Source organism: Sciurus vulgaris, assembly GCF_902686455.1.
Source record: "Sciurus vulgaris genome assembly, chromosome: 16".
NCBI lineage: Eukaryota > Metazoa > Chordata > Mammalia > Rodentia > Sciuridae > Sciurus > Sciurus vulgaris.
In genome coordinates, this window is record NC_136477.1 from 44289106 (window position 1) to 44303662 (window position 14557).

A 14557-nucleotide genomic window follows, 5' to 3' on the forward strand; every position below is an offset into this window, starting at 1 on the left:
ACATTATCTTTACCATGATAGTATGTTCTATTAAATTATATTTATCATGTCACCACAAAATCATTAACTTTATCTTTAATGACCTTTTAAACTGAATTTACAATAACATTTATAATGACATATAAAACACACAAAATGAACATGGAAATGCTTTACCTGAAGCCTAAGAATTAGATGCAAAAACTCAAGCATTATTAAAATTACCTAATTTCCACTGGAAACTTTGATAGCCTTAGTACTGTCTTAGACCTTCTGCTTATGAAACAAAATTTTGCTTCATTTTTTTTCTACATGCATAGGAAAACCTGGAATCAAAAATAAGGAAAATTCTATAAAGTAGAATTACTGATTCCTTAGGGGGGAAAAAAGAATAAATTGTGAAATCATTTATCTAAATGAAAAAAAAACCAGACAAATAGCTACATTTTGTATGATTTTATTAATATTACATCAAAACACAGCAGATCTCTAGGAATAGAAAACAGAGTATAAGTTGCTAGGTACTGGAAGCTGGGGACTGATATTGACCTTGGGGATAAGGATATTATTCTACATCTTGATTGTGGTGGCCTGATTGTATATACTTTACAAAATTCATGGAATAGTACACTTAAAAGGAGTGATATTTATTGCATATAAATTATATAATTAAAAACCTTACCAAAAAAAAGAATGAATTAAATCCACGTAGAAAAGTAGTTCTTTGATGTAAATGAAGTCATGCTTCATAGAACATGTCCAAGACATCTTCTGAAGAATGAATTATCTTCACATACACTCTTCTTAAATTAGGAACTTGTTTTTTAAAAGCATGATGATGTTTAGGCAGCATATTTGTATATTCTGTTTTGTGTGTGTGTGTGTGTGTGTGTGTGTGTGTGTGTGTGTGTGGCCGGGAGTACAAGGGACTAAACCCAGAGATACTTAACCACTTAGCCTCATCCCCAGCCCATTTTATTTTTTATTTTTGAAAAAGGGTCTCACTAAGTTGCTTAGGGCCTCACTAAGTTTCTGAGGCTGGCTTTGAACTTGCAGTCCTCCTGCTTCAGTCTCCAAGCTGCTGGGATTACAGGCCTGTGCTACCACGTCTGGCCTATATATTCTTATTTTAATGTGGTAGTGATTTTGCCTCAAAGTGAGCACCCATAAAGTATATAAATGTCAACATTGTCTTCATCATGAAACTTCCTTAAGAAATGGAAATTTAACATTTTGTAACAAATTTTTCATTTTGTAAAGTCAATAATGCCAGGAGTTTTTTGTAAAACTTTTTTTTTAAATGACAAAAATATAAATATATTCTACATACATTTCTTGTTAAGCTATAATTTCTCATATTTCCTATTGCCTGCACTAGTCTATGGCCTGGTAGATTCATACAGTCTATGGTACTACTGGTTGGCAGACAATATGCATGCTCTTCTAGGAAGACAGATACATTTTGTTTCTGAAAAGAGGACAAAAAATGCATGCTATTACTGCCCATATTTCAGATTTAAGCACACATTTAAGAGGTATTCACTACACAGGCATCTGAGACACTGATAGATAAGGCCATAGCCAAAGCTGTCAGAACTAAATGGAGATCTACCAACCCATTTTTGTTTTGTCTTAATGCAACAATTAATAATACTTTATTAAAATATGAAAAGCCTGGTGCAAATTCTAAGCCAGATGGGATTACATTTTAATCAGCACAATTATAAACATGTGATTCCCTCATCAAAATCCAATAACTCACATGTACAATAAGAGAAAAAAATGCAAATATTATATAATAAATATGCTTCATATATACGTAAAAAATCCTAAACATAGGGGGTCAGTGAACATGTGTTCAAGTTAAATTTAGGAAGGGGAAGGATTTTCTTTATGACCACCATTTCAAAACTCTTTCTTATTGGTGCATCATAACATACATAATAGTGGGATTCACTGTGCCGTATTCATGTATACACACAACACTTCAGTCAATTTCATTCCCAGGACCTCCCTATTCCCTTCCCTCCTCGCTCCCATTCCTTTCCACTATTCTACTGATGCCTACCATTGTTTAACATTTGTCTTAAAACAGCAAAGCAACTAGACAATAGGAAAAAAAGTAGGGAGATAAAGGTTAAGAGTTGTAAATATTGTAAACATGAATATAAAACTTACATTATTTGAGACCAGTATTATTTATTATCTGAGAACCCCAAGAATCAAACTTCAAAATTATTACAAAAGATAGGAGAAAGTCAGTAAGCTTGCTGGTTAAAAAAATAATAACATACAGGAGTCAATAGCCTTCCAAGAAACTAACATGATTGAAGTAAAAAAAGAAGTGAAAAAAGATTCCATTTCACATAACAATTAGGAAGCCAAAATTTCCAGGAGTAAAATAAGCAGGAAATGTATAAGGGTTTTACTGAGAATGCTTCAAAAAGATGTAAACGATAGAAATACCTAGCAATTTATTATATATGAATGGTGAATTTCATAAAAGTATCATTTTTCCTATAGAATATTTCATTAAAATTACCACCACGATTTTTTTCAACTAGATAATCTGATTCTGAAGTTCTTATAGACTTTTAAATAAGTATAATTAGCCAAGTAAAATTCTGCAAAAACAATAGTGAAATAAAAATTTTGAGACTGATTATTTAAAGACATACCATATACTAAAATTGAAATGATGATACTGACATATAAAGGAAAAGATAGATAAGTGTAATAGGATAGATAAGTTTCAAAAATAGAATTACAGAGAATAGGATACACTCAACATTTTAAATTATCATAGGAAAAAGGAATTGTTAGAAAAAAATTGGATAAGAATCTATAAAGACTATAGTTTGATCCTTACATCAAACTCAATAGATCAGCTTATGGAATTTATTAATGAAGGAGAAAAGGAGAATACTCAAAAACACAAAATGAAACTATAAGGTACATTTGAAAAATAGTTTCAGAATAGTAAATGCATCTCTAGGTATGATACAAATTCTAGAAATTATAACAAAAATTGATTCATTCAGCTACATAAATGTCAAAGACCCAACCAAAATTGTGCAAAAAAAAAAAAAAAAAAAAAAATCAGCAATTCACATTACTAAGAAAGTTCTGGGGTTTTGTTGTTGTTGTTGTTATTGTTGTCATTGTTTGTATTTTATATGATGTGAATAACTCAAAGATATCAAATATGGAAATGGCAAATAAAAGACAAAGAATGTGAACACATACTAAAAAAGAAATTCAAATAATCTCTAAATATATTAAATAATGTTAAGCTTCACTTATAGTAAGACTGAAATATTCACCAATAATATATTTCAAATAATATTATGTAGAAGATAATAATTTATTAATAATGATATAAATCAAGTACACATAGAAAAGAACCACAGGTGTTCAATTCAGTATCCTAAAATCAGAAACCACAGACTTGTTAAGAGAGAAGACAGGGTCATTTTCAGATCATTGAGATGTAGTCCAACAGAAGTTGTTCCAAATTAATACAACACCAAAGCTCTTTCTCACAGACCCTTCCTCTTTTCCATCATTCATGGAATCACAGCAGAAACATTTACTTAAGAGTTAAGGTTAAAAGCTTGCCCATTTTATCTCCTACATGATTCTCACCATTGAATGAATAGCCAGAAACACCATATTTAAGGACAAGTCTACTTCTTATCAAACTGGGTATTTGATATTTTGATAACATCTAAATTTCTTATGTGGATCCTTCCTTCTAGAAAATCAAATAGAACAGGGTAAGGCTGATAAGTGCTCTGGTCTTAACTCTCTTTAGTTCCATAACTAGAATAAGAAACTCATTTGGAGCGACAAATGCAATAAGGACATCTGTCTAAAAGACTTAATAGAACAAAAGAAAACCTGAAGAAAAAAAAAAAGAGCTTTGGATTAGATTTGAGAGTTGGAGAGCAAAGTACACTTATTTCTTCCTGTAAATTCATTGTGGGGAAAAGATAAGTGAATTCTGTTAAAAGACGTCAACAGTACCTGACACTGGACAATATATTCTTCCCTGTGAAAGCAAACTGAAAATAGCTAGAAGAATTTCCCTTATAAGACCCTGACAAGCTAAAAATAAAAAATGATGTCACTATAATAGCTATGAGAATTAGAATATCTCCACAGAGAGATTAGCTTCACAATAAAAAAAAATCACAAGGAAGTACTAAAGTCAGCAAATACTAAGCATCAAAATCTCAGAGTATGGATTTCTTTATTTAAAAAAAAATGGACAGCAGATTTTCTTTGATGAGCAAAACTGCTTTGCACAGTGAATGAATTTAGTAGTTCCAGATTTATGTCTTAAATACCATTTTAAAACACTCCTTAAATGACAAGTACTTAAAGCATAATATATCGGCAAGGGGGAAAAAACCAGCACATTAACTAGAAGTAGCTAAGAACATTAAAATATAAATCCCTTTTGAAAGAGTTAGAAACTAGAAATGATACCACAGATTACCCCAGTTTGTTTATATTTAATATACAAACATTTCAGAGGCAGTGTTATATAGTAGGAAAATCACAGGTTATAGTAGAAAAATCACAGGCTAGTGTGATGCAGTAGAATTCTGAGCTTGAATTTTACCAACTTTTAACTTAAAAAGAAGGTGCTTTTCACATAGATTTGGAGCCGCGGTAGAAGTGATAAAGCACCAGTACAATATAGACTACCCCAGGAGACATACCCAGGGCAGTAGTCACTATTATCACTAGGGTTTAACGAAGCAAATCAGTGTTGGAACCATGTGAAAATGAAGTGGTGAGGGGTGGAAGCTAGTCTACAGTTAATCTTCAAAACTAAATCTAATGACATACTGTTTAATAATAGGAAGACTAGTTGCCACTGGAGGGGGGAAAAAAAGGTGTTTAGTCAACATCCCTGGCCTTCAAGGAACTTGAAATTCTTACACTTAAGCAAATATTTATTGAATGAGGACTGTTCCAAGTGCAAACCTGAGAGAATGGAATACAAAATGAACCAAAACAGAGTTTCAGGGAGTTCCTCATTGGAAGATGGAAGCATATAACTGCAGCACATTTAAGAACTAATCCTTGGGATGAACAAGGTCATGTGAAAGCACAAAGGAAATGTCACCCAACTTTACTTGGTACCTCACAGAAGGGAACCTTCTGGAACAAAAGGCATCTGCAGGACAAAAGCCATCTTTCTCTCAAGGTAACTTGGGAGTCCCAGAGGCATGAATGAACAGGGGATTTAGGATGAGTATGTCTGCCACCTTGGAATCACCTTGGGGTCAGATGACAGTGAGAACTGTGGACCTTATCTGAGAGGTAGCAGAGACTCAATGGATGACTTCAAGCAGGAAAGTTACCTGACTCACTTGTCCTATTGCTTCTAACAGAAATTGCTCTTCAGACAATGGAAACTGAAGGGGTAGTGGTGGGAGTGACAGAAAGGACCAACGGCTACAGGGGTCTAGTTAGAGGAGGCTTGCATTTGTGTAGCTGAGAAAGGAAGGATCTAAATTAAAGCAGAAGCAGTGAAGGAGATGAAGACACAAATTAGGGCATTTCTGCAGCAAAATATCAAGGATTTGATAACCATCTAACCAATTAGATGTGTGGGCAGTCAAGACTGATTCATATTTCTAGCTTGAAGAACTGGGTGGGTGATGTACTGATAGGGACCAGAAAAAAAATAATAAGACAAATAGGTTTGATAGACTACAAAAGATTATTAGTTCATCTGGGTACATATGAATTTCGAAGGGTTAAGGGAGATAGATAACAACTGCATTAACAAGTATAAAAGAAAGCAAAATATTTCTTCCAGAGAATTTATAAGCCAAGAACTATATTTGACTGTTTAAATTACTGAGAAAGCTCTTCATTTGCTTCAGTTGCTAAATCTGAACTATGCCGTAGGTAAAGTTGAAGAATCATCTGTTTTGTTTGTTGGCTCCGCTAAACCAAAAATGGATTAGAAACTTAGTAGTTAGATGATATCAGCAAACACACATTGCCAGGGTGAACTTTATTATCTTTGCAGCGGTTGTAATTCCATGCCTTTTTCCTGTGGCATTTCTCCAATCAACTCGCAGGACAGACTCAATTCTTTTTCTTCATCACGGACATAATTCTGTGGTAAAATGCAGGGGTGAACAGCCCTGGAGAAGAAGGGTAGTCAGCTATGTGATGGGAAATCAATATTTTCCTAAGAGAAAATAGACATTCCTAGGAAAATGAACACAAAAATTTCTACCACATACTATGGAACTCATGTCCGCATATAAGTATTATTAGAAGAGTTTGTAAGCAGAAATGTCTTAACTCTCTAGGTCAACATTTCTTTGTATTATGCTTGCAAGTATAGAATATGGGAATGTTAAGAGTTTTGAAAGTTTTTAGACCAGTCCTTGGTGGCATGATACTTCTTACCATGACATGGCTGTCTGATGGCATAATATAACAATGCATTCTGGATTTAAAGACTGTCTACAAAAAGACCCAGAATTGCCAAAGCTGTCCTAAGCAACAGCAATGCTTGAGGGATTACCATACTGATTTTAAATTATACTATAGAGCCATAGTAATGAAAACAGCATGGGACTGACCTAAAAACAGACATGAAGATCAATAGAATAGAATAGAAGATGCAGAGATAAATCCACACACCTGATTCTTGACAAAGTGACTAAAACATACTGGAGAAAAGACAGCCTCTTTAACAAATGGTGCTGGGAGAACTGAATGTTATACTAAAAATGGAGCTACCATATGACCCAGGCATTCTACTCCTCAGTACGTATCCAAAAGAGTTCAAGTCAGCATCGTTTATAGATATGTGCACACACATGTTTATCACAGCACAAGTCAAGTTATGGAATCAGCCTAGGTGTTTCTCAACAGATGAATGGATTTTAAAAAGTAGTATACATACACACTGGAGTTTTATTCAGTCACAAAGAAGAGAAAAATTATGCCATTTGTAGGAAAATGGATGGAACCAGAGAGCATCGTGTTAAGCAAAATAAGCCAGACTCAGAAAGACAGGGACTGTATGCTTTCTCTCATTTGTGGAAGTAGGAGGAGAAAAAGAAAAAAGTTCTCTCATGAAAGTGGACGGGCAACCACTGGAGTAAAGAAAGGGGATAAGTGGGAGGGACGTGGGAAGGACAAGGGGAGGTAATGGGGAGTAAAACTGATCAAAATGTTAGGTGAAGGCATGAATATGCCATGATACCCACCATTCTGTATGATTAACATGCCCCATTTTTTCAAAAAGACCTTTTACATCTGGTCTGACCAGTTTCCACTGTCCTCTTGCCTCAATCTTGCTCCCTTCACACACTCTAAATTATATATTTTCCTTGAAGGTCCTTATAAGCCTCCATGCCAAGTGCTGCAGAAACTAGAACAGGAAATAGAATGTTGTTCTTGGTCCTATGATATATAAGACAACTCAAAACTCACTTACTATATGAAGCCCTCCAGATCATTCCCCCACAGAAATTATTTCTCCCTCACCAAAATGTATACAGCCCTCTGTTGGTACTTCCTGAATTGCTCTTATTGGAAACCTACATTATGATAATTTGTGTATGTTTTATTGTCCCCTTTGAGAAAAAGATAAGTCTGACATCTCCCAAAGATCCTGGTATACTGACTTTGTATATAGTCAGTGTTCATTAAACAGTATTGAGGGAATGACGGAATGAAAAAGAATACCTTTCTCCAAAGAGAACGTACCCCTCCCAGAAGTCTGTTGAGTTCAGGATATCTCAGACACTTGTAACTCTGGGCCCTCAACATACTTATGCAAAGGTCTTGTGTTCTTTGCTGGTTTACTTGGCAATAGGAGGTCTTATGCCCCGGCCTTTGGTCTGAAGGTAATGCCAAATTCTAGAGCCTAGAACTGTGGGCATAATATTCTTAACATATTAGGTATGCATTTTATCTATATGATGATGTCAAAACAAAATTATCTGGTGTTATTTTTTAAAGACAAAACAACTTTTTAATATTTGTATATCTTATCAAAGGAACACATTCAGACATATCCATTTCTTATAAGTCAAATACTTTGTTCATTGCAGTAATCATGACAGTCCCTATGATAAATCCTTCAGAGGGCAAGAATTCATTTACATAGTTAAGAGAGTAACAGTAAAATAATAGTATACCTACTCGGAGCAAAGTTAAAATTAAAAAAAAAAAATTAGTTTAACACAGCTGACCTTAAAGCAGGAGTGTATTGTGGGAAGTTTCTCAATCTGAAACATGGTCAGAAGCATGAGAAACAGAGAGAAGAGCAGTTTCATATGAGTCCATATGGTTGGCTTGGAAATAGTTTGATTAATACAGTTAAAGAGGTAGACACAGTCACCTTGAAGTGCAGGGATCTATCTTGGGTGCAAGTCTTCACAGGTACCACATTCTTGGACTCCCCATGCAGTGTAATCTGAAGTATCTGTACATGGACCAACAGACCTCCACAACCTTTCTTAACTAAAAACAGACCAAGGTCAATATTCTGAAAATATTTCTATATCTACCACATTTCATCTAGATCAGAAAAAGAAAAATGAATGACAGCACAGGAGACTGAAAATATACTAGGCTAGATTTACACATATGCCATCACCAGATGTGAAGGAAAACCCTCCAGTAAGTGTGGCCTTATGTTCCCAAAGATTTCAGACGTAAACTCAGTAGAGTATTCTGCATACTGAATTACAGAATGTGCTCAAAAATCTGCTTCATAGAAGAACAAGTGTGAGAGCATTATGTTTTGCATTATAGTACAGCAATATTAGGAGACAGCAAGGGTGGCCAGAAGAATTCTATTGACAGCTCTCAAAATTTCCACCTCCTTGTGTACATACCCTCTACAATTCCTTCTCTCATTGAGTGTGCAGAGAACATGTGGATTTGATGGATACAGCAGAGGTTAAGGATGCAATTAAGATTTTTAATGAATTGACTTTGAGTTCATCAAAAGGGAGATTAACTTGAGTAGAGATGACCTAGGTGAACTTCTAAAAGAGAGACACCCCCTCTTACACACACCCCACTGGTCTAAAGAAGTAAGCTCTTCTGTTCTAAGAGTGTATGGGAGATGCCACATAGCAAAAATCTGATGGAAGATTCTAATGGCTGAGAAATTCCTTGGTAGACAGCTGACAAGAAAACAGGAACATCAATCAAAAAACTTCAACTCTGCTAACAACCAGGCACAGTTGGAAGAGGACCTTGGGCCTCAGATGAGACCACAGTCCCATCTGACAACCTTCTTACAGTCTTATGGAATTCTGTGGATAAGACCCATCTGATCTGTGCTTGGATACCTGACCTAGGGAGAAAGTGAGATAATAAACCATGAAGTTTGTGATAATTTATTATCACAAGTAGAACACTAATACTGGAACGTAGTTCCTAAACATAAAAAATAGGAACAAGAGACTACCAAGAGCCTATAAGAAACAAGTCTTTACAAATTTCCACTGGCGGGTGATATCTGTGCAGTGCTAGGTAGTTCCCTGAATATATTCATGCAATACCGTTTTACCTACAGATCCATAGAGCTCTTTATTTTTACTGGCTAAACATCTTGGATAACATGTTTCAAACCATAAATAGCTAAGACACAGAAAGAACTCCACTGTCCCACCTTATTCTTTCCTCTTTTTCCCACATTGGGTGCATTATCCTTCCTATGCCTCTAACATTAAGAGAGATGGAAAGAAAAGCTATGAGTTATGGTCTCTGTAAGTGTGCATTTTAATTTTAACCAATTTCCTAGGAAATTCAAAAGGGTTATACAAGAGTACACAAAATATATGCAATGAGTTTCTAAACCACCATCACTTTGAATATTTTTAACTGGCATTTCCTTGAAGTAGTACATTGGGTTACAAACTTCCTTTAAAACTTAAATCTTGTCTTAGTAACCCCAAAGGAGAAGAAGGCTAAATTTTGATATGGCCAGGAAATGTAGGCTAATGCACTATTATGCTTGAAAATGGACACTTTTCTTTGAAAGTTTTATATTCTTCAAAAAAAGAAAAAAAAAATGTGTTTTTTTTTCTCAATAGGAATCCTGTGACAAATATTTGTACTAAAGAACTATTTTTTCAAATATGTACTTATGTGTTTTATTATACTTTCCCTTCATATAGATTAATACTTACAACAAAAGTCTACTCTTTTAGAAAGATTTTTTCATGTGTTAAACATTTTCTAAAAAGCTATGTAGGAGTCAACTATATGGAATCCAAAATGATAAAATTGTGTTTGTGTGTGTGTGTGTGTGTGTGTTAGAGTGTTTCAAATGCAAAATGTTGTTACATGTCACTTAATAAAATTCATTGGGTTTACTTTTTCCCCTTAAATGGGGTATACATATTCAACATTTGAAAGATCTTTAGCTTTTCTGTCACATTATACTTCAATTAAAGACAAACCAGAAGAACATATTATAGTGATAATTTTATAAATAAAAATATTTATGATTTCCAATAATATTTACAAATTGTATCATATATCAAGAAAAAAATAGTTTAATGTAATGGTCCACAAACGTCTTTCAAACCTAAGAACTCACTTCATAAATATTAAAAGGAAAGAATATCTTATTATGTAAAGCCACAAAGTGTCACTAGGTGATAAAATATATTAACTTCTTTTATGTTGCTCTGTGATACTATCACAACTGATAAATTAGAAAGATTATGTTATAGGTTTCAATATAATCACATGTTTATTTTTCCTGGCTGGATTTCTAGATGATGTCTTAAATTGTTTTATTATTTTCCATTTGATAGTAAATCAATAAAGCTAATAATAATACTGCACATTGATTAGGTTAGCCAGGTATATTGTTTGCTCTTATTTTTTCTTTAAAATTGTACAAAATAAGATTTAAAAAAGAAATAAGCATGACTACAAAATGTACCTCATAAATAAAGCAGAAAATAGAGCAAGTCAACACAATCCATGTTGAGCATGAAGACAATATTCATTTTTTAGTTTAGTTTTTTTTGAGTGGGTGGAGTTTTGAGAGTTTAAAATTTACAAATAGTTTTATCTGGCAAAAACAAAATGACTGCTACTGAAAAATCAAGAGAAAAAGAATAATCATGGGAAAAAGAACTTTAGAGGTAGTAACAATGCTTAATAAAAATCATGTCAGTAAGAAAAGATGTCATAATGAGATAAACTAAATATCTAGCTGGAGAAATGGTATGCTCATGATTCTAGATATAGCAAAATGTGTGGCTAAAAATTTGCTTAAGTTCTTTAAGTTTCAGATGATTCAAGTCATCCTGCAACTTAAAAAAAAAAATAAGAAAATAACATTATTTCAAGTAGACTTCTTTAAAGGAGATATAGTCATTAAATTTTTTAAACAAAATCTTGCCAAAATAAACTTTTATCTTACTCATTACTTTGAAATCTATTTCACTGATTGATGGATTTCATACAAACTAGATCCCTCTAGGAATTCTCTAAATTCTATGGCACATGAACCAAACCTCATCTCCTTCCCACAGAGTTTAGATTTTCTTAAATTATGATAAACATTTATATGTGAGGAGGTCTTCTCAAATAAGGATTTGAAATTCCTGACTTCCTGTTTATTAACATTAATGCACAGCTAAAATAGAAACACATATACATACATCCCTCTCTCCCTGCATGCCCTCCTGTTATCATGTTATGGTGAGAGTCAGAAAGAGGACAAGATATCCACACACTGATGATCTAAAGCCTCTTTCATTAGCAATTGATATTTAAATGTGTCTCTGCAATAATTCCCAGGACTCTGCTGGGAAGATTCAGTACACATTGCACTTCATTCAACTTTAAGTGACAATGAGATAAGCAATTACCATTTTCCAATTACCTCATTTTCAAGAGATGCATTCAAGATCAATGTTTAGAGCCTCTTAGTTTTAAAAGTTCAACTTTCAAGAACCAACATCCACATGAACTTGATTATTTCTCAGATTTTAAATAGTAGTACATGTAACTGTGTACAGTTAAAGAGAGCTGTGGTAATATTGGTGGTACTTGGGCATTGGTGGGAGTGGGAGTGGCAAGGTGTGTGAACTTTCCCAACAATTTTTTTTATTATTATTGACTAAAGAAGCAAGACATCTAATAGTATTGCTAATCACTCATACTGTCAGACAGAAGGAGAATATAAAAGGAAAAGGAATGGACAAAAACCTAAAGAAAAAACACTGGAAGAATGAACCAAACATCCACACCAACTATAATTAGGCTGAATGTAAAAAATAAAAACTGAACAAAATCAAACTGTTTTGTTTTTCTCTCATATAAACTTGTCCAACAATTCCAAAAGAATAGAAATCCAAGACTAGCTTCACATCCCAAAGGAAAATGTATCTAGATCACTGGAGTGGAAATAGAATTAGATGCATTCTCTCATATTAGCTCTAAGAAATGCACAGTCGTAGTAAAAACAATGGAACTTGAACCACTAAGAAAGCTGTTGGAAATAGCGAGTTTATTTATGAGTCTTGTATAACAGACCAAAAAAAAAAAAAAAAAAAAAGTGTGTGTGGTGGGGGAAGTACACAGAAGCTGCATAAGGTAGGAGAAAAGTAGATATCATCGTTGAAGCAACTCAGGGCATTTTTAGGGGTGGTAGTACAGACTCCTGTTTTGGGGCTATTCTGGGAAGATTCTCCAGGCTCAAGCACAGAGTTTCAGAAACCTGGGAAAGAGAGAGGGGACCTGACCGTGGTCCTGAAAGAGAACCACTAGATTCAGAACAGTCTCCAAACATCCACACAACACTGTATCTATTTTTTTTTCCACGCCAATTTAAACAAGCCAAATATTAAAAAAAAAAAAATATTAAAACTTTCTCTTATGATCTGATCAGCTTTTATAATAGTCAGCTACTCCTTCCTGGTTAGTCTCTGAGTGTTAAGAGTGTTAATTTCAGGTATGGTACTCTAGCTAAAAAAATCAGGAATGAAGATTCTGACAAACTCACAACACTTCGAAGTCTACAGAAAGCTCACACTTGGCAATCCTGATTCTAGTCTGCACTTCTTAAAACTCAGATGGGAAATCATGTCAAGCCGAAAAACCTCTCGGAAGGAAGCTCCACGATAGAACATTCGGAACTCTCCAACCTCGGAAGCCTTGAAACTCTAGAAAGATAAGGAGCACAATATCCCAATTTTCACCTGGTAGAATTTCAACCAATTTCCTAAAATTGTACCAAAATACAGGTCCCACAGTGAACACAGGCGTCGGTGTTTCTTCAGGCTGTTTTACAGCCTTACAAACCCAGGAAGTCAAGAGAATCAACTACATCAATCCAAACTGTTAATACTATACCGAATCACCGGAGGGGGAAAATTTTCTCCTCACAAAAGACACCTTGGCAAGAACAGAAGGAAATTCATTGTTCTGGTGCAAAAAAGAAAGGTAGGAGCGAAAGTAATGAATAAGATAAAAATCATTCTCTGAAAATATCAGGCAACTCGTTCAAGTGTAAGACTTACGTGTTCCGTCAAAACGGGTGGCAATGGTGTCGAGGAAGGTGTTCTGGGGCGCCAGTAATCCTTTCATAACCGGCATTTTTCCAGCGTGGTGTGAAATTCTCCATCAAAGTTTGTCCAGAAAGATGGTTGGGAAGGAAAGTGCCAAGAAGGGAGAAGGGGAACGTGATGACAGCAGGGAAGGGGGGCCTGGCTTGGAGATGGGGCTGATCAAGGGAAGGAGGAGGATGGATGGAGAGAGAGAGCGAGTTCCAGACGCTGCTGCCCTGGCAAGAGCCGCCCCGCGAGCGCTCTCCGAGCCCGCCCCGCACCTCCAGGCTCAGCCCGGCGCAGGCTCCCTCTCCCGCCCCCTCCACCTCCGCCAGCTGCCGAAACCCCCCCACCGTCCCTCCGCGGGCTACTGTGCCCGCCAGGCGCCGCCGCGCGGTGCCTGTCCCCCACCTCCCCTCCCGGAAAGAGCACGCGGCGGCCCAGGGCGCCGCGCCCTGACCTAAGGTTCTAGGGTCGTGGAGGACTGCGCCCAATCTGGGGGAAGCTGTATAGTTAAGCCTCTGGGTCTCCAAGGGGCGTCAGGAAGCGTGCGCGACTCCCGCCCCCCAGGAGCCAGGGAACAAAGACCCCTTTGTTCCCGCTCTGGCCCTCTCCCTGGGAGACGAGTCTCGTGGGTGTGGTATTGTTGAAGGGGAGGAGACAGGTCCCGGCAGGTAAACGGCCTCCGCCTAGAACTTGGGAGGGGGAGGCCCCCCAGTGGTGTCCAAGGGAGCAGAGGCAGCCAAGGACACCGGAGAGAAGCGGGGAGTTGGCCCCTTTCCGGTGCACCTGCCATTGCGAGTTCACGCTACAGGAGTAGGGCAGCTCAAGTTAGTGGCGCACCCCACTTCCCAGTCACCAGGGTCTTTTTAACCTGGGAATTGGCCCAAAGCGCAGAGGGGTTTCAGTCTCTCCTTGAGCTTCAAAAAGTGGTGTTTCAGTCACCTCCCTCCAAATACCATTGGCCTCCCATCCCATCCCACACTAAAAGGGGGGAGCCTTTA

General features: G+C 36.2%; 1 protein-coding gene across 1 annotated transcript in view; it reads right to left on the reverse strand.

Annotated features, from left to right (window-relative positions):
• Positions 1 to 13779, reverse strand: part of KCNH8 (potassium voltage-gated channel subfamily H member 8) — a 401588-nt gene extending 387809 nt beyond the window's left edge. The window contains exon 1 of the mRNA XM_079115168.1: positions 13527 to 13779. Coding sequence (XP_078971294.1) covers positions 13527 to 13602 — 76 coding nt within the window. The 5' untranslated portion in view covers positions 13603 to 13779. The remainder of the gene's footprint in view (positions 1 to 13526) is intronic.
• Between the last annotated feature and the right edge of the window lie 778 nt (positions 13780 to 14557).